Genomic DNA, 23809 nt, shown 5'->3' on the forward strand with positions numbered 1-23809 from the left:
ATCATACACTCACACACACACACACACACACACACACACACACACACACACACAACCATCATACACTCACTTACACTCGCTCTCTGACTCAACCTGTCACTACCCACTCACTCACAGAAAAGCACACACACCCTTGCCCAGTGAGATGGTGTGTAATGTGTGTGTTATGTGTGTGTGTGTGTGTGTGTGAGAGGGTGTGTGTGTGTGAGGGTGTGTTCAGGTCTAAGCTGTCTCAGGACTGTAATTTTTGCCCCCACCCCTCCAATGACACCCACTATAAAAAGACACACACAGGCACACACACACACACACACACACACACACACACACACACATCAATGTCACGCCTGGCCCAGATTCCTGAAGTTCCTCTCCACTTCATCTGTGACACGTTATCACACTCACACACACACACACACACACACACACACACACACACACACACACACAAACCCCTTAGCTTACACACACACAAGCAAACCTACACGCACACAACCCAAACCACCCACCTAGCCAACACCCCCCCCCACACACACACACACACACACACACACACACGACTGCCTCACTCCTGACACAGCTTCCTCAGCTCTCCCTCCACCTCCTCCACGTAGGCAGGGAAGGCAGGGTCCATCAGACACAGCCTGAGCAGCTCCAGGTCGGCGGGGGCCAGAGGGCCGCAGTCTCGGTACACCAGCGGAAGAGAGAGACGACCCTCACCCAGGAAGTGCTGGGGGGGAAGAGGGTGAAGGGGGGGGGACTTGATTATGTTATACAACATATGCAGACACAAACACAGGCGTGCACACACACACACAACCACACACTCACTCCAACACACACACATATTCACTCAAGACAGACAGAATTCTGTCATTCTATAACCATGTTAACCAGAGGACTGCATTTTTGTTGCCCATGAAACACAAATTAAAGCTGAATTTGTATCACAGAAGAGGTAGGCAGTAAAGCACATCACAGGGTTAAAGGCCTGGTAAACATCACAGGGTTAAAGGCCTGGTAAACATCACAGGGTTAAAGGCCTGGTAAACATCAGAGGGTTAAAGGCCTGGTAAACATCACAGGGTTAAAGGCCTGGTAAACATCACAGGGTTAAAGGCCTGGTAAACATCAGAGGGTTAAAAGGCCTGGTAAACATCACAGGGTTAAAGGCCTAGTAAATGGATTTCCAGGGATGAAGAGTAGAAAGCTTGTGTCAGGACTAATGGTGCGTTCCATTTACCTCAGAGGTCGGAACTCGGCGCTGGGAATGACATCACACCTTAGCTGACCGCATTCCAGTTAGCAATTGATGTTAGCAATAGCAGTTGATTACAACTCATTACGCGGCATTTTGCGCACACAAACACCGTAGCAACATGTCCACAGATAGAAGTTGAACTGGACTGTGTGGGTGACTGATTTAATGAGACACAAATAAGAGAGAGGTGCTAATAAAGTTGATGCGTGGGGACAGCAGCCATCTTGGATTCTGAAGTCGGGGTTGGTGAGGTTGTTTAAGTTTCTGGACTTGGAACTGGGAATTTCCGACTTCTGAGTTCAGCTGAAATGCACCATAAGGATGAGGGATGTGAAGCGGAACACTGAAGGTTACCTGAGAGAGACGTTACTGTTACCAAGGTTACCTGAGAGAGACGTTACCTGAGAGAGACGCTTGAGGGAGAGAGACCCCTGGACTTCTGCAGCGGAGTCTGCTGGACATGACTGTGAATCACAACACAGGACAGGTTTTACACGACATACAGTATACACCTGGCCTGCATCCATGCATATCATTACAAGCGCACACACACACACACACACACACACACACACACACACACACACACACACACCACACACACACACACACACACACACGCATACAGCAATAGATCAAAATATACACAACATCTTGTAGCAAGAAACTAACAGAGATATGAGCATGGTCTTACACAATACATACATAAACATTAGATGCACAGATACACAGGGTTCAATCTCTTTCCTTCCCATTTTCTCTGACTCTCTGTCTGTCTCTCTTTCTCTCTCTCTCTGACACACACACACACACACACACACACACACACACACACACACACACACACACACAAACACACACAGTTATCCATCGGTCAATATCCTCATTATTAATTGAAAGCTCTGAACTACTCTGAGCCCTTTGATGCTCCCAGCGGCTTCTCCTTGCATCCTGAGACCTGAAGGTCTGCACTCTGAGACCTGAAGGTCTGCATCCTGCACTTCTGAAGCCTGATGACATCGCTTTTGAGGGGGCAGCATAATAAACAATTCTGTCATCTCACTGCTGCTTTATACTCAATGGAGAAGAGGAAGTCTCTCAAACCTGTCTTCAGAGGGGGGCTATAAGGAGCTTTGCCTCCTTTGTAATCTGCCTGTGAGCAAACATTGCCATCTAGTGGCAGAACACTTAACTTGCATCACATGCTTACTCTCTCTCGCTCGCTTGCTCGTTCACTCACTCACATTCATTCACACACACACACACACACACACACACACACACACACACACACACACACACACACACACACACACACACACACACACACACACACACACACACACACACACACACACACACACACTCAGAACCACAGCATTGTCATTAGAGAGTGGTCATTCTCGTTCACACCTGGACTGTGTGAAGTCTTTCTGCTTGTCCCCTGGTGTAAACTGTGGACTGCACACCTATAAGCAACCTTATCAGCAGGTGTTTGTTTTTGTTTTTGTCTAAACCTAACCGAGACCTTACATGACAAGTTGACCAACTGCCAACTTAATGTCAAAGGAGTGTTATAAGAAGTGCAGCAGGTTTAATGTGAAAGGAGTGTAATAAGAAGTGCAGCAAGTTTGGTGGTAATTAATGTGAAATTAGTGTAATAAGATGTGAAGCAGGTTTTATTGTGATTAAAATACTGAGCCTGTATGGCCTCTTGTGTATAAGACTGTCCACCTCTTGCCTAACTGTAGGTAAGGCAGTATGAGTGAGCGAGCGGGTACAGCACCTGCTCGGCCTGTAGGGGGAGCTGTGTGCTACTGCTGCCTGTAGGGGGCGCTGGCTTCTCCTGGCTGCCCACCGGCAGGAAGTCCTGCAGCCGTATCACCGCCCTCTCACACCGCTCTAGGGCCTCCGGTCTGCTGGCCCCGTCAAACTGCAGCCTGAAGATACGACTCTCTCCCTACATCACAGCAACAGAGACCCCAAAACCATAAAGAGACCACACACCAAACAAGACGTCAAAATATATACCGTAATTTCCGGACTATAAGCCGCTACTTTTTTCCCACGCTTTGAACCTCGCGGCTTAAACAACGACGCGGCTAATTTATGGATTATGATACCTGTGACTGTATACGGTGGCTTTGTGTTTACGGTGGCTTTGTGGAGCTAGGATGCTAGCATGGATGCAGCCGCATGGATGCTTAGCTCCACGCGATTTCTCAGTATCTCAATAACTTAACTAATGTCAAAATAACCACAGTCTACCGGCGTAGACAGAACACAACTCAAAACAGTTTACAACAATACAAATCCAGTCTTTTCAAGTTCTTTAGCTCATTGGTTTCAAACTTAGCGTCTTTCTTCTATCTCAATGTCTTCAATCTAAATTCTAGCTTCTGATTGACTCTTGCAACTGTGCTCTCTTAAAGCAACAGTGCACTTATCGTAACTGGCTAAACTAATAATATGCATCACTATTGTATTACTTTTGATATTCATTTTAGCCTGTGTAAAGTTCATTTGTTTCAATGTACCGGTAGGCACCTGCGGCTTATAGACATGTGCGGCTTATTTATGTTAAAAATAATTATATTTAAAAAATGCAGTGGGTGAGGCTTATATTCAGGTGCGCTCAATAGTCCGGAAATTACGGTACACACATCACATCACACATAGAAAGCGCCTAGAGACAATTGTATTGTTATGGCGCTGTATAAATAAAATTGAATTGAATTGAATGGAATTTAATTGAATATGGGGCATACACACACACATCACATCACACATAGATATGGGGCATACACATCCATCACATCACACCACACCTATCAAAGCATACACACCACACCACATCACACCACACATAGATATGGGGCATACACACACATCACATCACACATAGATATGGGGCATATACACACCACACATCACATCACACACCAAACAAGCCGCTACAATATGGGGCATATAAAACATATATCTATGTTTCTATATAGACTACACACCACAGGCTGATGGGGGCATATATAGACAGCATACCAAACATTCAGCAACAAGCATATCGCCCCAAAAGGACCATGATCTAAACTGACTTAGTTATGATTGGGATTATGATTGTATAGTTTTTCAGCTGCTCAAACATACAATAGTACATAACAACTGGTGCCAAGTGGACGAACACCTTTTTTTCTGATGTTTTGCTGTGATTTAGCACTTGTGTAAACGTGCTGACAGAGAGGGCTGGCTAATACTCACAGCATTTAAGCAAATATGAAAGCCACAGTATGAAGGTTTTTATGGTTATGAGGTATGCATTCGTGGGTAACAATTTTTTGTATCATCCTCAAACAAATGAGACAAAAATATCATCCTTGGTCATTTATTTATTGAGGGAAATGGTCCAGTATGACATATCTGTGTGTGGACCTTTGCCTTGAGTCTCTGCTGTGACCTCCTTGTATAGAGATAACCGCAACCAAACGTTTCGGCTTCGCTCAAGTTGAGCCCATTTCTCTGTACAGAACAGATTCAGCTCTGGGATATTGGTGGGTTTCCTCACATGAACTGTTCGCTTCAGGTCCTTCCACAACATCTCCATTGGATTAAGGTCAGGACTTTCCCTTGGCCATTCCAAAACAACAACACACTTTATTCTTCTTTAACCATTCTTTGGTAGAATGTGTGCTTAGGGTCGTTGTCTTGCTGCATGACCGACGTTCTCTTGAGATTCAGTTCACGGACAGATATCCAAACATTTTCCTTTAGATCTCTTTGGTATAATTCAGAATTCGTTGTTTCCATCAACGATGGCACACCCAAACAGGCCCAAACCATGATGGATGGATGGATGGATGGATGGATGGATGGATGAATTTATTGTCATTGCACAGAGTACAACGAAATGCAAAGAGAGGATGAAAGATTACAGCATAACATGAGGGGAGAGAGGAGAGAAAAAAGACAACCCCCAGACTATGCTCCTAGAGGAGTACAGTGTGGGAGCATAAAAAAACACTTCAGCACATAAGCACATACATTTTAAACATGACTTGCAATGGGGAGGGGGGGGGTGGAGGTAAGCCAAAGACTGGGTGATCTAAGCCCAGCCAGTGGGGGGAAGAAGGTAAGCCAGCACAGACAAGCAGCCAGCTGGCCCAGCAGCCCGTTGAGGCACCAGTCACAGACCCTGTCCTGTCATACTGGGGGGTACGAAGCAGACGAGGCGAAGGCGTGGGATGGGGGGTGGGGGGAGTGGATGCATATCTGTGTGTAGTATGTACGTGTATATGTATGCAAAGTTCATGTATGTATGTAAAGTTCATGCACCATGTTTCACTGATGGTTTTTATGCTGGAATGCAGTTTTTTTCTCCAAACATATCTCTTCTTATTTAAAGTGGCATTATGTAGGAATTGTACTTCAGGGTTAGGGTTATGATAAGCAGTTTTACCTTAAAATAACAGCTTAAAACAAATAGTGGCGCTACAATAACGTTTAATATGGAGAATCGCCTCTGTGACATTGCCATACCAGGGTCCGTAGGCATATTACTGCGTTATGTAGGTTTGCCTCAAGCCGCCCGGTTACTACTGTCGGCCGAACTAGTAAGTAGCTTATTTGCCGTCTTGCTTTGTTTCACTTGCTTGATGTTTGACTGTTCTAGGAAAGTTGTTGACTCACTAGTTTGTCATAGTGTCAAAGTAAGCAAATTTCAAGAGGTTTTGCTAGGTTTAGCCGCTAGCATCTCGTTAGCGATTAGCAATTCCTACATAATGCCACTTTAAACCAAAAACTTCTATTTTGGTCTCATATATATTATTATTATTGGATCATCGTCCTCTATAAATAAATGACCTTTAGGTCATATTTATGCAGAAATATAGAAAATTCGACACAAACACTAACTATAAAACACATCTTTTTTCTATGATACTGTATATAAAAGGGCTAAACACTGTTATTGTATATACTACATGCTTTTTACCATACGGGAAAACTCCCTACTGCTGTTTTGCTGTAAACATGTAGCATCCACCATGTAGCATCTAGCATGTAAAAGGTGCTTAGTGCTGTTTTGTGAATAGCAAATTGAGAGGTGGGTCCAGAAGCAAGGTCAAATGACCCGGTCGATCCTTCCATACTAAAGATAAACATGAGTTACGTCCTGATACTATAAAATATTGCGATTCTCAAGTGTAGTGGCGTTGTTAGGCCCCTGAATTTTCCAATAGCTAGAAACGCACTTCCTGCTCAAGTACAGTATATTGATATTTTCATACACCCCTGTACAACACCCTCCAGTCCTGCAGTGCCCTTTAACTGCCCACACACTCACTGTAGGGCGAAGGTTTGGTGGTCCAAACAGTACGTAGTGACTGCGTGGTCAAATATAGCCCAATGTTGTGGTTTAGTATTAGCCAAGGAGTGACTGCGTGACCCGGAGTGGATGTTGTGATACCTCCCTCACACCCAGCTGCCTACGATTAAATCAGAGTTGAACGTGGGAACACTCATGTACATGCACACACACACACACACACACACACACACACACACACACACACACACACACACACACACACACAAGAACACACACACGGGCACACACACACGGGCACACACACACACGCACACACACACACACACACACACACACACACACACACACACACACACACACACACACACACACACACACACACACACACACACAAGCACACACACACAACACACACACACAGGCAGCAGTAATGTGCTCTTGACTGGCGCTGGCCCCGTATAATTAATTTAGGTCGATGAGTTTGGCGTGGGTGGTTTCACTCGCACTCTCGCGTGCGCTATCTCTCTGTTTCTCTTACGCACTCACACATATACACACACAAACACACACACATACACACACACACACACACACACACACACACACACACACACACACACACACACACACACACACACACACACACACACACACACACACACACACACACACACACATACCCCACTCTCTGACACCAAGTCATCCTCTCTCATTCACTTCCTCCCTCACACTCACACACACACAGAGATAAATAGATAGATAGAGATACACAGAGAGAGAGAGAGAGAGAGAGAGAGAGAGAGAGACTAAAATAGAGTGTATTAGCACTAAGTTAGTGTGCAGGCAAAAACACTTATGTCTGATTTGTATACTGACACTAAATTGAGTAAGCCTGCTCTATACACGGCAATTTGCATTCGCCGGTTTCACATCACCCAAGTAGTGTGTGTGTGTGTGTGTGTGTGTGTGTGTGTGTGTGTGTGTGTGTGTGTGTGTGTGTTTCACATCACCCAAGTAGCACTTGACACTCATTTAACCCACACATCGCTTACACTTACTGCCACACACACAGCAAACAGACCACTGGGCGAGGGCAACGATAGAGAGGGAGGGGGAGAGAGAGAGACAGACAGATGGAGAGAGAGAGAGAGAGAGAGAGAGAGAGAGAGAGGGAGAGAGAGAGAGGAAAGACAGAAATAGAAAGCGAGAGAGCAAGATAAAGAGAGAGAGAGAGGGAGAGAGAGAGAGAGAGAGCAAGATAAAGAGAGAGACGGGGAGATAGAGAGATAGGGAAGACAGACAGTAATATTTGCTCTCAGCGTCAGGGCACCGTGTGCCAAGACTGTTTGGCATGCGCGTCCTAACTCAGATCCACTTAATTGCCAATTAAACCGCTGTCCTGGCACTGCCACCCACGCCACCGCCTCCTCCAACACCACGCACACCCATGTCACAGCCTTATCGGAGTATGGCAAATATACCCAGAGTGCTCTGCAGCTGTCACTTAACCAATTACAGGGGGAGATTACCACTCCGCCCGTGTGGATTACCACATTAGTCATTTCCAGACATCCATCTTCCTCTGGAGTCTGGCAAGGACTGGGCTGGGAAAAACCCTACAAAAGAGAGCGATTCTGAGGGGGTTCAGCTCGTCTTATTATCGTTTTCATGGGGAATACAAAGCAGGCTTGCCCACCGTCAACAAAGCCTGCTGATATCAAAGCATGTGTCCGTTGCTTTTCGCTTTGTTATTTATTTATTTCCTTTGCTGAAGATTTGGACATTTTTAGTGAACAATTAGTATTCATGGACAGGGATATCCTTGCGATTTGCATACGGATGCAGCTGGATGAAGCGTAATTAGCATTTTTTTTCCACCACCAGCTACAAACTTCTGCCTTTGAGGCTTGCTTTGGAGGTCATGGTGTGACAACTACAAGAGGATGCAGAGGCAGCGCTGGTGTGGAATAACAATGGCGAGGCGTGCTGGCTACTAACAGCATCTCCTGTAGGATCACAAACATGCACGCATCACTTCACTGACCTACTTTCCCATTCATTGTCTTGGTGTGTAAATAGACATGGAGAGAAGAGAGAATAAAAAGAAAAAACGTTCTTCAAACGTTCTTTAAGAAGCACAAGGAATCCTTGGAGGTTCTTTGTGCCCTGTAAATGATCTTTCATACCTGAGTATGTCCACAGATGTGAAAACCAACTGGACCCTTAGGGAACACGTATCATTATGCATGATTTGACTTAATTCGTTACGTTTTTTTTAAAGTATGCTTTCATAGGCTTCTATACCATCTTCAGATTCATGTTGATGACACGTGGTCGGGTGAAGGAGGGATAAACACACCTGCTGTCCCCATTAACTGCCCAAGCTAGTCACCGTGGAAATGTAAGAATGTCACAGAGTATCGCCAAAATACATCAGTTCATCTACCTAATTTGACCTTGTAAAGGTCACTCTTTGGCAGTAAAAGCAGTCCTCAGATGGCCCTCAGATGGCCTTACATCTATTCTTGCTGTGTGTCCTGGCTCATACTGGTTTCCTCACTATCAAGGTGGTTAAAAAGCGTGCTGTGTTTGGCTTGGAAGCTTCAGGATTTTTTAACCTGGGCAGAATTTTCCCATCTTTATAGGTCCAAACCAGGGACAAAAATAATAGAATCGGTCCAGTATTGAGTTACAGCCCTATAGGCGGCAACCGCAGAAAGGCTATACAGTGTAATCCCATGGGGCAAGCATCTGCGTCAAAGTAAACAGCTTGTTTCGCCACTGACAGGCTTAAGATGTCTGACAACATGGGAAGGATCTCTACAGAGACAGAACTGTATATACTGCATAAAACAGTTTCTGTAGAAACATCTTCTACAGTTTAGTTATTGAGGTAAACAGACACAGGTTGAATAGCCGATTTTTTGGTTGCCAATTATAGCGTTCATTGCACCGATAGTCGACATAAGACCGATTTAGATCGTTTCTTTGTCCCCAGTAAAAATTTGGACCCCAAAAAATGGGAAAATCGAGGGCCAAGGTTGAAAAGAAGACAAGTTTCCCTTGTGAATCTCCACACCTCAGCGTGTTCAGGACTGTGTTTTGAAACGTTCCGTGTGCAGGCTATGGGTAGGAATCACACAGTCATTTCTGATATGATAACATTAAAGGTACAGAACATCAAGCTGACATGGGCCTAAACTTAAAGACGCTAAATGACCACATTGACACTCACCTTCACGGTCGCTTGAAAGAGCAGAACGTCTCCCTTCTTCTGCACTTTCATGAAGCCAGCAGCATTTATCAGGGAGAACCCTTCCTGTACAACACACAGGAACCACACATCAATAAAATAACAACAGACTGTACACAGGACACAAACAATAATATGACATGGATATATATATGAGTTTCATCCAACGGCTCCATAGGCAGGATACAATGACATTAAGGTTAAGATTTGATTTTCTCTTATGAAAAAAAACTAAACAAAACAAATATTTTTTCATTGGTTCCACACCAAACGTTTTTTCCACATGCAACAAGCGGTGGCAGCTCAAAGATACAATAAATGTCATCATTTCAAAAGGTATGTCTAACGTTTTACTTTGAAAAAGAAAAGCTCAATTCCCTTCAGCAAACTGCATTCCTTTCTGCATCCGGATGAGTTTGACCTGCGAGTGGACCTTGCGGCTCCAGCCTACACCAGTAGAGGGCACTACCGTCTCATAAAATACAGACACTCCGAAAAAATTCTCTGAGTGTTTCGGGCACTCAGACGGTGGAAGAAGAGGCATTAGTTTATCTCTCTGCCACCGAGAGTAAAACACAGACAATCAGCTTTTCCCAAAACTGATGCTCAAGAGCCAAACATTTTTTTTTTACAAAATCCTCTTATCTACAGAGGAATGGGGCGCGTGTTTTTTTCTCTGAAACATACTAAATGTATTTTTGCCCTGTCTCACCACGAAAAAACAGGGCAAGTGGAAAGGGGATTGTCTATTACCTTACATGATTCAGGGCACTGGGCACTAAAAAAGATCTTCTGCTAAGCCTCGCTTCCTCTCTCCATTTAGGCCATGTCCTAACTGAAGCCCAGCTCATTCTTGTATTCTATCTGAACATACTGCGATCACAAGGAGGCTTAAAATTACTGCTCATGCCTCAGCTAGCCGACCGCTGTGGCAGTCGTGGGATATCGACAACACAAGCCCAGCTCTGCGTCGCCCCCTAAACCGAAGCTCGTGAGCAATCTGTGCATCAGCTCTGTTACATAAAACAGCGCATTTCATCAGCAAACTTCAAGATTTAAAACAGATTATGGTTTTCCTTCACCACAGAGAGTTGCTGAGAGGATCAGATTAACAGTATTCTCTTGCAAAAGCAAAATATCACATTGGGACCAGGATGCCTTTTTTTCCCCCCTCTTCGTCCACATACTGGTTTGCTGCTGTGTGAGTAAAGATGTTTTACTAATCCAGCAACCCCCTGCTTTTTTCTCCAAATACACTCCTGCTCTACACTGACACACAAACACAACACACACACACCACACACACACACACACACACACAGACACTGAGTCATCTCTAATCTGGACCGCACACTCGGCTACTTCCCTCACACACACATCACAGGCTAGCCCGATATTACTGTGTCCATCCTCTCTCCCCCTCGCTTAAGGAAGAAATTCCTATTTTTGAGGAAGAAAAAAAAAGTCTCCACACACACACACACACACACACACACACACACACACACACACACACACACACACACACACACACACAAACCTCTCTCTACGGAGAGAGGCGGCCAGGTTGATGGTTGGGATTTACAGGGGAGAGCTGTCAGCCGTATGCTCCCTTCTTTCTGGAGGAGAGCGATGTGCAGATTACATTTGAGTCAGTGCACTTTTCCTGCGCCTGAGATGAAGTAGCCTGAGTATAATGACGGAAAGTAAATAAAGAATAAAAAAACTAACAATACACAACCAGAACAATAATTATTATAAAAATTGGGTTATGATGATAATGATTCTAACTGTGGTAAGCAACAACAATAATAATAATAATAGCAATAACAATAATAATAATAACAACAATCATCAGGTTATGATGATAATGATTCTAACTGTGGTGAGGAAGAGTGTACATTCTGAAAATGAAAATAAATACGTATAACATCCTGGGTAATCTCTGGAATTACACTGGCCTGTTTTGTCAGCACCTAATATTTCAAAATGATTCCAGCTGCATTAACCACTTAGAAGACAGAGAGAGCGGGGTGTACAGGGGTGCACTCAGACAGAGAGTGGGGGGGGGACGGGGACGGGGACAGGGGTGCACTCCTACAGACAGGGGGGGGGGGGGGGCACTCCTACAGACAGAGAGAGCAGGGGGGGGGGGACAGGGGGGCACTCCTACAGACAGGGGGGGGGGGGGGGGTGCACTCCTACAGACAGGGGGGGGGGGGGGGCACTCCTACAGACAGAGAGAGCAGGGGGGGGGGGGGGCACTCCTACAGACAGAGAGAGCAGGGGGGGGGGGACAGGGGGCACTCCTACAGACAGGGGGGGGGGGGGGGACAGTAGTCAGTCCAGCTCAAATCTAGCAAGAAACTTCTCCATGATAAGTGGAACAGACAGCTGTAGCTGGATGTGCAGGCTGATTGTGTAGCTGGATGTGCAGGCTGATTGTGTAGCTGGATGTGCAGGCTGATTGTGTCTTTTTCTGAGGTGCTTGCCCGGGGGTTTGGGGAGGTAGGAGTGGAGATCGTCCCTTTCCCATCCACTCCAAGGTCAGAGGATAAGGTCTAAAAGCTGCTCTTCTCCCAAGCCATATATGAGTTACACATTCAGCCGAGACCATTAAGCCAATCAACAGCACAGCTCTGCCGTCTCTATGAAGTGCATTTGGCCGCGTGTGTGATGTGTGTGTGTGTGTGTGTGTGCGAGAGAGAGACTGATTCAGGTGGGCTGCTGGGGAAGCCAATATGAGCCAGAGTACACCGTTGCAAAAAATGGTGCAATCTAAGGTCCCTTTTTTTTTTTTAAAGAATCACCCATACAAGATAAAACTTTTGTGAGGGTTATTCAGACACCAGCTTTACATTGGGGTTCTGTTTGGTGGACAGGTTTCTATTGTAGAACCACTAGCTATTGAAAAGACAATGAAAAGTTTACGCATCCTTGGACCACATTACTGGGGCTTAAAAAGAAAAGTGAACATTTTATAATGATATGATGTAACTGACTTTCATTATAAATTAAAAGATGACCACTGCAAGCTGCACACTGCAAGCACAAATTATATACATAAATAGCATCTATACAGATATATATATATATATATATAGAATATATATATTCACTTTGTTCAGTTGATTACAATTGTGTAAAATGCATAGCTGCCCTGCAGCCCCATAATGACTACGCACACATCATAATGTCATCTCCGTTCTTATGTCTGAAGATATGGACACCACGGTCATCATTTTATGCCTTTATATATAAACCTTATATATAAATTGAGTCACTAAGTTGGAGACATACCATCAAAATAAACACAGAAACACAAAAAGGACTATATGATGAAAAAGCCTCACCACTTTCTGTATCTCACCACGATGAAACATTCTAATAAGTATGCAAGTGTGCTTCGATTTCTCTAGATGGCATACACGCATATAAACCAGGTCCCGGGCGGGGGCCAGAGAAAAGAATCAGGAGGAAATAGGGAGGGATATTCTGCTGACAAATGCATGGCTTTTTTTTCCCTTCTTCTAACACTTCCACTTTTTTCTCAAGTGTAAGCAATAAATATCCAATCTCTTTGCAAGGACAAAACACGTTCCCACTGTGGCTCCACTGGCTGTGTAAATGGATAATTTAACGCAGACAATGCAAAACGTGCCCCACTTGTGTGGTTGCCCACACAATCCCATAAAAGGCAAGCCGCCATGATTAATTGCCCTTTTATTTCAAAGAAAAAAAGGCACTCACAAAGAAACTGAAAACTCACATTGTGATAATAGAGCATATCAAGTTGGCCAACAGCCACTCACGAGTTCACCTACATTTTGCAAAAGTAAACAAAAAAAAAGTGCAAAGAAAGAATGAATGAAAGAAAGAGTATTCTTTATCAACACTGAACAAAAAACTTTACATAAATTAGTTGATTTGTCACCATTTTCATGCAGATTCACAACAAAAACAAAAGGCTAACTCAAACACTCACCAAGAGCTCTTCAGACTGAGACACAAGGAAATGACCAGACTCCAAGATGCTTAGATCTATCTGGCCCTCACTCTTGGTGGAGTCGTACACCTGTGATGAAGGTACAGCAAGGTGAGAGAACGATTGATCAAGAAAGGAGACCATCACTAACAAGACACTGGATCAGCTACGCTAGCTGACTAACATTACATGAACGCTTACAGTAGACTAACACGTTAACTTGTCAGTTTTAGCTTAACCCTAACCGACAAGAAAGAAACAAATAATTGTTTTCCCTTATATGATAGCTATATATCTAGCCCAACTTGTTATTAAAAAGTTTGACCTGCACGTTATAACTACATTAATCACATACACTTCTCATTTGTACTGCACTAAAATGAAACTTATGAAAATGTGTTGCCGTTAACTGCTATCTCATTAGTTAGCGAAGTACCTAGCTAGCCATAGCTAGCTGATTTGCATGTACATAGACTAGCCTAACCTACAACGAAGTAATTAGCCCTGACAGTCACCTTCCAAGAAGTGTTACTACATTCTTTCTTGCTTGTCGGTAAAAGACGTCCATAACGTCTCAGTTTCCACACAGACTTGGCAATCGTTGTTTCAGACATTTCCGCGGGACGTAGAGGAGCATCATTATTTTCTGTCATCTTGTGTGCGACCACAGGGACCTGGAAGAGTAGCGATTCAACTCGCGCTCACTGTAAATAAATGCAGGTGCACGCTTGCCCCACAGCACGCGCCACCCTGTACCACAGTCTGTAATGCCTTTGACCCTAGGCTGCACAGTCTTAACCCCAGAACATAATGTAGGGTACATTATAGGCTTAGGTTAGGTATTATTTAGTCTGTTTGAGCAAAAGTACATATAGGCTATTTTTATTGTTAGAATGGATAGATTCTAAACGAACAAAAAAAAAAGAATTTGATTTGTGAAGCCCCTCCAGTTTAGGAAGTAGGCTATAGCTCTGACAGCATCTTCAGTGTAGCCCCAGGGTAGTCTATGCCCAAACCGCACCGAAATCCGGTAATTCTGAGTACAAGGACATGATTAGGCTATGCCTGACAGCTTGAAGACAACCTGTAGGAGATGGAAGCCTAATTGCACTGACGTTGACAAATTGACAGCACATCAGCTTGATTTGTCTTGCGTTTTGCGCACAACTGAACGCATGCAGAACGTGGGGAGAGCGAGGGTGATGCGAGGGAGAGTCGGTTACCGGCGTAATTGATTAAAAGAACGTGGCGTCTTCCAATGAGGTGGAATCCGCTCTAAGACCTACCCCTTTAACGGGAGTCTAAGGTGGGCTGAGCTTATTTGCTGTTCTCGCTCCTATGGCAACCCAATAGATCATCATCATGAATATTCACCTCCTCACCAGAAAGCTCAGGACGTTAGATCAGTGATGTCAGCGCCTCTCGGATGCTGATGTTGGTTACATGTTTGCTTTACTTTGTTTGTTATTGACAGCAGATAGCGATCTTTGCGCAGGGAAGGAAAGCATGCCTCGTTATTCATGACCTCCGCGTCTCCCTCCACTCCATCCGTCGGGTCGCCACTTCCCTCTCATGTCATGCCGAGGTTGCTTCCAGCTTTTTTCATGACTTTGTGGTCGCCGGATCAGAGCAATACAGTGCCTTGCAACAGGAGTGTTATGGTGAAACGGGATAGCCTGTCACCCCTGCGCGAAGAGGCTTATTTTAACTGTCAGGTAATGTTCCAGATGATCCTCCTGCCCAGGCATCACAGGCAAAGCAGCCTGTATCAGTGTATGGCTCGCATGGTTCTACACTAGCTCTAAAACGAGTCTGTTCAGTCACATTTAGGGAGCTGTGGGATTCGTGGCAAAATCACAACAATAACAGTCCGATTCTGGATTTATTTTTACATTTTGTAGTATATTGATCATCTCGTTGTTTCAATGTCATAATGGACAGGTTGCATTCCTCCATGCGTAAAAGGCTCTACAGCTTGCCACAGCACATTGGACAGAAAGCTTCGATCATGGGTGATGGGGAAGACGGCGACAAGGACACCCGGAGGAAGAGCATCAGGATGAAGCCCCTGCCATCACCGACCTCTGGGGGAAGCTTCAAAGGCATCGGAGAGACCAAAAGCGGAGATTCGGTGATCATGGAAACGGACATCGGGAGACCCATGAAGACCAGCTCAAACGGGGATTGCAGGAGGTTCCGGGGCAGCCTGTCGTCTATCACCAGTCGGCATGTCCACGACCCAGACTCGGCGGAGGAGAGGCGCCTCATCACTGAAGGAGATGTCACCCCGAGTGAAGAGAGTCCCCCTGGAGCGATTGGTGGCGGAGCGGACCAAGGTGCGCAAGGCTGTGGAGCTGGAAACAGCAGCGGCGTAGCCCAGCACGCCTCTCCCGATCAGCAGGCGGGGTTCATAAAGTTGGATTGTATTGAGCAAATTTTACCGGATGACGAAAGATATTATCAAGCGGGGTTCATGCACAGACAGTTTGGGGCACTGCTGCAACCTGGGGTCAACAAGTTCTCTCTACGGATGTTTGGGAGTGAAAAGGCTGTCGAAAGGGAACAGGAGCGGGTTAAATCCGCCGGATTTTGGATAATTCATCCATACAGTGATTTCAGGTAACGAACCACCCATGACGTTCTCAAAATCACTATGCGCTTCTGTCTTGATGAGGTGACATCACTTACACATCCTTCAATTTAAGTTACAGTCCAAAGTAATTACCTTTTACTGATTCCAATTTTATGGCTCTTAAGCAAAGTAATACTGGCTGTGAGAGACGGCAAGCTGATGAGCAGGGGGATTGTATCCATAACACACCAGGGCGTAATTACAATTAATCAAAATAATAATTTAAATGCAATCATTAAAAATACAAACGTGTAGCCTACACATAAATCATTCCGGAAAATATAACCTTGTAAAGAAAAATACATTTAAATATTTACCCCAATATTGACTTTGAAGTCAGACAGAACAGTTGAATAGAGAAAAATACATATGATTAAGACGAAACAGTGCAAGAAAAGAATGTCCTAAAATATGTTATCTAATGAATTCTTAATTACCCTGTGTTGTTAGTGACCATAGAGAACATTAAAGCTATGTATTTTAGGCAAGCCTATCAGAAATGAAGAACACATTTTGTGGTATAACCAGTCACTGTCATTTTTGACCCCCAAATAATATCACATTATTGAAATGATTAACTAAACAATGCAACTTCAGTCTTTTTATTGCATCAGCTATCACATTCTTAATCACATTTACCTCCGTTGACGTCATTGCAAGAGGAACAGACAGATATTTGTATTTCTATTAAATGACTATATTCAAAACTTTTCCTGCTTTAAAAAAAACAACAACTTTTAATTCAAGCAGAACATCTTATATAACCACTGCACAAAAAAGACACCTCATGAAATGTCAAGCTTTGAGACTATAAGTAGTTCTGACCCAGTAAAAGGACAGGCTTCTGAAAAAAAATCATTGTTTCTGTGTGGACAACACGTTGCACATTTCCCCTCAGCAAAGCTGAACCTGGCATACCGGACAGTGAAAGTGCATTAGGGTCACAGTGTGCCCCCCCCACATGCCATTCCCTCTCACTTTATTAATTAAGCCTCGTCCTTGAGGATGACATTGACTACGAACATTTGTCACTGTGGCTTTGAAAGGTATGGTGGCAGTTTCTCAGCATTATGCAGTGTTTACGGTGGCTCATAGGCCCTCAGGCCCAATCCGTCTCCTGGCATGTGATTGAAGAGATATTAACTGCCCTACTGCTCACCAGAGTGGAAAACATCCAGGCTAGTAATATTAATGTGTTGATAATGATGCTTAAAATAGCTTACATGTCTGTTTGCATCTAATGTTTTCTTAGTATTTAGTTACAGGGAGTTTTATTTTTTTGTTTGTTATTTTTATTTGAACTCATATAGGCAACATAATGTCTTATTATAGCAAAATCTGTATTCTTTCATAGGAAAGGGTTGAACTCAATCATTACTGTCTATTTTATTACCACACATTCAACTGCAACATGCAGTTATAGGCAAGCGCTGTTCGTTTCCAGGAAGGTGAACAGGAGACGTCAGCTAGCCCCATTTCTGTGACTGTCTCCATTTATCTCTGACTCACCACAGAGAGACTGGCACTGTTTACACACAGAAGACACTCACTTTGGAGGAAAAACAGTCAGTGATATCATTCACATGTTGTACCTACCTTGAAATCAACAACATAGAATAGTTACTGGCACAATAGCTGCGTCAGCCTCTTTCTACACTCATGACATGGGGGCCTAAATGATCATTAAAAGGCTTACAGATGTGACACATTTTATGTCACCAGCACTGACAGAAACGCTTAATTGTTTCAAGTACACCTGGGTCCAATTAATACTTCAGAGCCAGAGAGAAGTCAGAAGTGTGGTTGTTTTGTCTCTGGGCAGATGGACGAAAGTTCCTGTACAGGAATCTGTGGCGTGGGAGGCAGCTGTGTAAGGATGGACTAAGTGAGACAGAGAGGAGAGGACAGGCAGAGAGGAGAGACAGGCAGAGAGGAGAGGACAGGCAGAGAGGAGAGACAGGTAGAGAGGAGAGAGGCAGACAGGAGAGACAGGTAGAGAGGAGAGGACAGGCAGAGAGGAGAGACAGGCAGAGAGGAGAGACAGGTAGAGAGGAGAGAGGCAGACAGGAGAGACAGGTAGAGAGGAGAGGACAGGCAGAGAGGAGAGACAGGCAGAGAGGAGAGACAGGCAGAGAGGAGAGACAGGCACCCGTGAAGCTTTCAGCCCCAAAGCACAACCCTGAGCGAGAGATAGAATGAGAGAGAGTGAGAGAGATTGAGAATGTGAGAGAGATAGAATGAGAGAGAGTGAGAGAGAATGAGAATGTGAGAGAGAGAGAATGAGCAAGAGAGAGTGAGAGAGAAAGAGAGAGAGAGAGAGATGGAGAGAGAGTGAGACCAAACAGAGGGCACTCTGACCAGAGAACAGACTGATGTATTTGAACGTTTAACGATCAGTTCTCGTGAGCATACACAGGCTCCAATATTGCCTGCACAGGCGGGGAGCACAGGAGCGATGGGTGTTCTGCTGGAGAGGAAGTGAGAGTTTATCTGTAAAGTGTGGCTATGTGTTTTCACGGCATGTGATTTGTCTGTGAGAGTGTGTGTGTGTGTATGTGTGTGTGTGTGTGTGTGTGTGCAAAAGAGAATGAGCTTGAATGAACTGAATAAATGAACGAATACTGTGTGAAACACACAAACACACACCAAGCCCGAACACCAGCCTGGCAGTGCTGAACGCCGTCTTCTCTGAGCTGAGGCGAAGGACCTTAGGCAGGCAGCCAGCCATTCATTCAGCGAACAGCATTTCATTTTATAGCATGTCGCTGTCCCATTCCTCATCTTTGTTTTACCACAAATTGTGTTTGTCTGCCTCGGCGCTGGGGCTCTTCCCGCCGGAGCGGAAGAACAATCTGACACATTTACTGTCACAAAGGACCCACTCCCGCTTCATCTGATTGTTGTGTCGATTATCTCAACCTTGTTTGCTTTCTCACATCCATATTCTTTATTGAACCTTATTTCTCTTTTGAAGACGCAGGCACACAGTGTACACTCCTGAACTTCACCCAGTCTGACAAAAATGTCCCCTTCGTCCCTCCCTCTTTCACAAGTTTACAGATAGCACTTTGAGCTGCCTTCTTTTGCATGAAAGGTGCTATATAAATAAAAGTTTATTATTATTATTATTATTATTATTATTACAGTACAGTTCATCTCTGGATATAGTGAGTCTGTGATTGAGCCTCTTCTATTGCTTTCCTTCCTGTAGTTCTCTTACGATTGAGGCATCATTGTCCCTGACCTTTGTGTTGTGCTTGTTACGATTGTAATGTTCTGTTTCCGGAGTTGCTTAAAACCAGCAGTGGTTTACACTTAATGAAATAAGTTGACTCTGTTATTTTGAAGGCTTTGTGCTTCGCCTCAGCCAATTAAAATCTCCCCTCTCTCTTGGTCTCAAGCTTGCTGTGGAATTATCGGCTGTATCACTATAATTTAGTCATTTAGATGATGCCTTTACCCTTTGCAGTGCACACACACACAGACACATAGAGACACACACACACACACACACACACAGACACACACACACACACACACACACACAGACACACACACACACACACACACAACACACACACACAGACACACACAGACACACAGACACACACACACACAGACACACAGACACACACACACAACACACACACACACACACACACACACACACACACACACACACACACACACACACACGCATCAGTCTGCCGAAGCACAATGCCAAGCTAATGAGTGCAGCTGTGGAATCCCTCCTGTGTTCTCAGGAGTGAGTGTTTTTTTCACACCACTTTTTCAACCCACCTGTGACGAAACCTGACTCCTAAAAGCTTAGAGAATATCAGAGAAATGTGTTTCAGCCTGTCCACAGCGTCAGTGTTCCCGTTCACCGTAAGCTTTCAGATTGATCCCTCCTTTAATGAGGACAGTGCTCAGGACTGCACCGTTTCGACCGTTTGCCGCCCTCGCTTGTGCTTTAAATCCTTCTGATCTAGTTTTGCTTCAGGAGCTTCAGCTTTGTTACAAGCCTGCGGTCAGACTATTGATTAGCAGAGTCCGCACAAAACTCAAAATGTACGGCAGACTTAGAATGTGCAGCTTGTTCAGAATAGACCTCAGAGGCCACAGCTCAATAAGCCTCAATAAAAAAAACATAAATACAACCCTGTGTAATGTGCAGTATTACAGTATGCAGCATTGGAACACGTTTTTTTTTTAAGTGTGCGTCATTTTCCTGTCCGTGTTAACGTCATGCTTCAAAGATTTTTTTCTTGAGGTAAAATTATGTAGTATGAGGCAGCATCAGTAGACAGCCATCTTAAGAGAGTGAGAGCCGTCACCTAATTTTAAATTAAAAAGGAGAAATTGCCCGAGGCAAAATGTAGGATTAACACAGAAAGAGAGAGGCAATAAAAACCAAATGTAGTTGCAGAATTGAAAAGACGTGAATAGAAAGAAGGAGTTTAAAACGGCCTTGAGCATCTGAGGATTGGAGTGACAGGGCAATCATCAGCCCAAACTGGTATTTCAGCCTGGCATTCAAGGCGCTGAAAACAAGCCAAATCTGTGGGTCGTATAGCTTGGAGCCAGTGGCAACCAGAAACTCAGCAATATTGTCTCATGTCAAGTATTGTGTAACGTATTTAACTGAGGGGGGTGGGGCACAAGGGTGGGGGTCGGCGGTGGGGGGGGGGGGCAGGACTGGGGGGGGGGGGGTTGTGGGATTGAGCGATGGAGGGGGGGACGTCTTCAGAGGGGGAAAGAAGGATTAAAACGGCATCGTAATCCAGCCCATGGGCTCACTTCCAGTGTCAGAGCCATGCCCTGCCTTTTCTGCTCATGTGCTAGCGTGCTTCCCCTGTCCCTCTGGTTGTGTGTGCTAGCATGGAGAACAGACGAGGGTCAGTGATTGGTGATTTATGCAGGATGAGGGATGGGAAGCAGAGTGGGACACAGCCGCGGGTCGGGGGGATGGGAAGGTTAATGGGTTATGCCGCGTGGGAAGAAAAAAAACATGATTAAAAAGAAATACAAATCTGCCTTTCGAAAATCTTCAAGGGCCTTTTAATCTGGCAATTGAACGGCCCGCAGTCCATCTTGGTGCAGCTCTGCATTTCATTTAGCTTCATCCCCTACAGAGAAACCGAACTGAGAAACAAATAAATTAGAGGGAGTCTTTAACATTAAAGCCCTTGAGTGAAGACTCCATTAGGCCCTGTGTGTGTGTGGAACTTAGCGTTGTTGAGACAATCAGACAGGGAAGGTGAGTAGGGCCGTCAATCATTCCTGTGCTGTTGTCCCAGTCGGGGAGCCCCCCCCCCCTTCTCCTTTTCGTTCCTCTCCTCCCCTCTTCTTCGCTCCCCTCCTCTCCTCTCCTCTCTTCTCCTCCCTGAACTACACCTTTTCACCAGGCTCTCACTGGGGCTCATCACGCATAAAGGCTCCCAAAAGAGACGTTCCTCTGTGTCAGGGAGAGAGAGAGAGAGAAGAGAAGGTTTGGGAGAGAGAGAGAGAGAGAAGAAGAAGGTTTGGGAGAGAGAGAAGGGATGAGAGGAGTGGAGGTAGGGAATAAAGGGGAGTAAACAGAGAGGAGTAATGTAGAGGAGGGAGGAGATGGGGCAGAGAGAGAGAGAGAGCGAGAGAGAGAGAGAGAGAGAGGGAGAGAGAAAGAGAGAGAGAGAGAAAGAGAGAGAGAGAGAGAGAGAGAGGGAGAGAGAAAGAGAGAGAGAGGGAGAGAGAGAGAGAGAGAGGGAGAGAGAGAAAGAGAGAGAGAGAGAGGAGAGGGAGAGAGAGAGGGAGAGAGAGAGGGAAGAGAAGAAGAGAGAGGGAGAGAGAGAGAGAGAGAGAGAGAGAGAGAGAGAGAGAGAGAGAGAGAGGGAGAGGGAGAGAGAAAGAGAGAGAGCATAAAAATTAGACAGGGAAAAATCATGTTTGAGTGAAAGGAGTAGAAAGAGAGAGAGTGAGTGAGAGATAGAGAGAGAGAGAAAGAGAGAGAGAGAAGAAGAAGAAGAAGCACAGTCGTATAGAAAGACATTTCCTCAGGTTTCTTCCCCCTTCTTTGTTCCCTCTCCAGTGGAATACATTACTGTAATGCAAAGTGGAGCACAGTTCATGAGTAGTGCACATGCTAAAAGATCTCCAGACATGGCGAAGAACATCCGACACCTTGCTGTGCCAGTGCGCTTGCTAATATTCTCTAGTAAGGCAAGCTGCTGCTGCTGTCGCATAGGTTCATTATTCTGCAGCAGTTAGATGCCGTTTGCTTTCCTAACCTATTATTGTGTCTAGAAATGAATCTAACTAGTCACAAAACAATGAGAGCAGTTACAGGCTTTTCATCTGCAGAGCAGGACAGGGGTTGACTTTTAGGACAGTACAACCACACAGCTCACAAATGTATTTGTCTTTTTAGCGCAGTACAACCACACAGCTCACAAATGTATTTGTCTTTTTAGCGCAGTACAACCACACAGCTAACAAATGTATTTGTCTTTTTAGCACAGTACAACCACACAGCTCACACATGTATTTGTCTTTTTAGCACAGTACAACCACACAGCTCACAAATGTATTTGTCTCAGTAGCTGCAGACACTGCGTCCAACAAAAGGTCCGCTCCTCTCGTTTGCACGCCATGTCTGTGGCCACAAGCATCTCCCTGCTCTCACATTATTCATTTATTTCTGCACAGACATAATATGATTTAGGTTCTAACTTGACCTGTTATTTCAATGCACCTGACAGTTCCGTATCACTTATCAGATACGACTATTGGATTTTATAGACAGTGAAAAAGTGTGGTTTCACTGTGAAAAAATGTCAGTGCGTCAATTAGCATGAAGGAGTAACAGAGTTGCCGCTGTGTCCATTCAAAGTGCGTCTGTCGTATATATATCGCCAGAGACATTGATTTCTTTGGCTATGCTCTCAGCTGTTGTTGGATGGCTTCCATCAGTGTCAACTGTATTTATGCGTCCGCTGCAAACTGCTATCAGGAGGCTACAGCAACAATAAATATAATTCAAGTCACCTTGCAGACGACCATGTGCAGTCACTGCCAGGAAAGCATCTCGTAAAAGGGCAATTTCCTACGCATTTGATGGAAGTACCCCGTTTCTCAAGTGCATTGTAATGCCTTGAAAATGATGCCATTAAAAACCTGGAGGTTGGATTCAGGTTCGATTCATTTATGAGGTTTATGAATGCGACTGTGTGGTGACTATCTGGCGCAAAAGGGGTGTGAAAAGCAGAATCCTCTGTTATGCTTTCTCACAGCACTGTAGTATTATTGAACTTTACTCTTGAGCCGGCATTTATTTGTGTGAGTGAGTGTGTGTGTGAGTGTGTGTGTGTGTGTGT

The 23809-nt window shown here is 44.7% G+C and overlaps 1 protein-coding gene across 1 annotated transcript; it reads right to left on the reverse strand.

The window, feature by feature from the left end:
* Positions 1-555: 555 nt before the first annotated feature.
* Positions 556-13966, reverse strand: rec114 (REC114 meiotic recombination protein). The gene is made up of 5 exons (XM_031569787.2): positions 13823-13966; positions 9820-9903; positions 3048-3221; positions 1663-1725; positions 556-730 (listed from the first exon to the last, which is right to left on the reverse strand). Exons 1-5 carry the CDS (start codon positions 13964-13966, stop codon positions 566-568), a joined length of 630 nt encoding a protein of 209 aa, XP_031425647.1. The 3' UTR covers positions 556-565.
* Positions 13967-23809: the final 9843 nt, after the last annotated feature.

This window comes from Clupea harengus, chromosome 6, assembly GCF_900700415.2.
Source record: "Clupea harengus chromosome 6, Ch_v2.0.2, whole genome shotgun sequence".
NCBI lineage: Eukaryota > Metazoa > Chordata > Actinopteri > Clupeiformes > Clupeidae > Clupea > Clupea harengus.

Bases quoted from the DNA above. Each gene is read 5' to 3' on its own strand.
- rec114 (XM_031569787.2), bottom strand. From the start codon at position 13,966: ATGGTCTCCTTTCTTGATCAATCGTTCTCTCACCTTGCTGTACCTTCA. The intron at 9,904-13,822 runs GTGAGTGTTTGA...TGTGTTGTACAG, and splicing joins CTCAGTCTGAAGAGCTCTTG to GAAGGGTTCTCCCTGATAAA. The intron at 3,222-9,819 runs GTGAGTGTCAAT...GCTGTGATGTAG, and splicing joins TCTTTCAAGCGACCGTGAAG to GGAGAGAGTCGTATCTTCAG.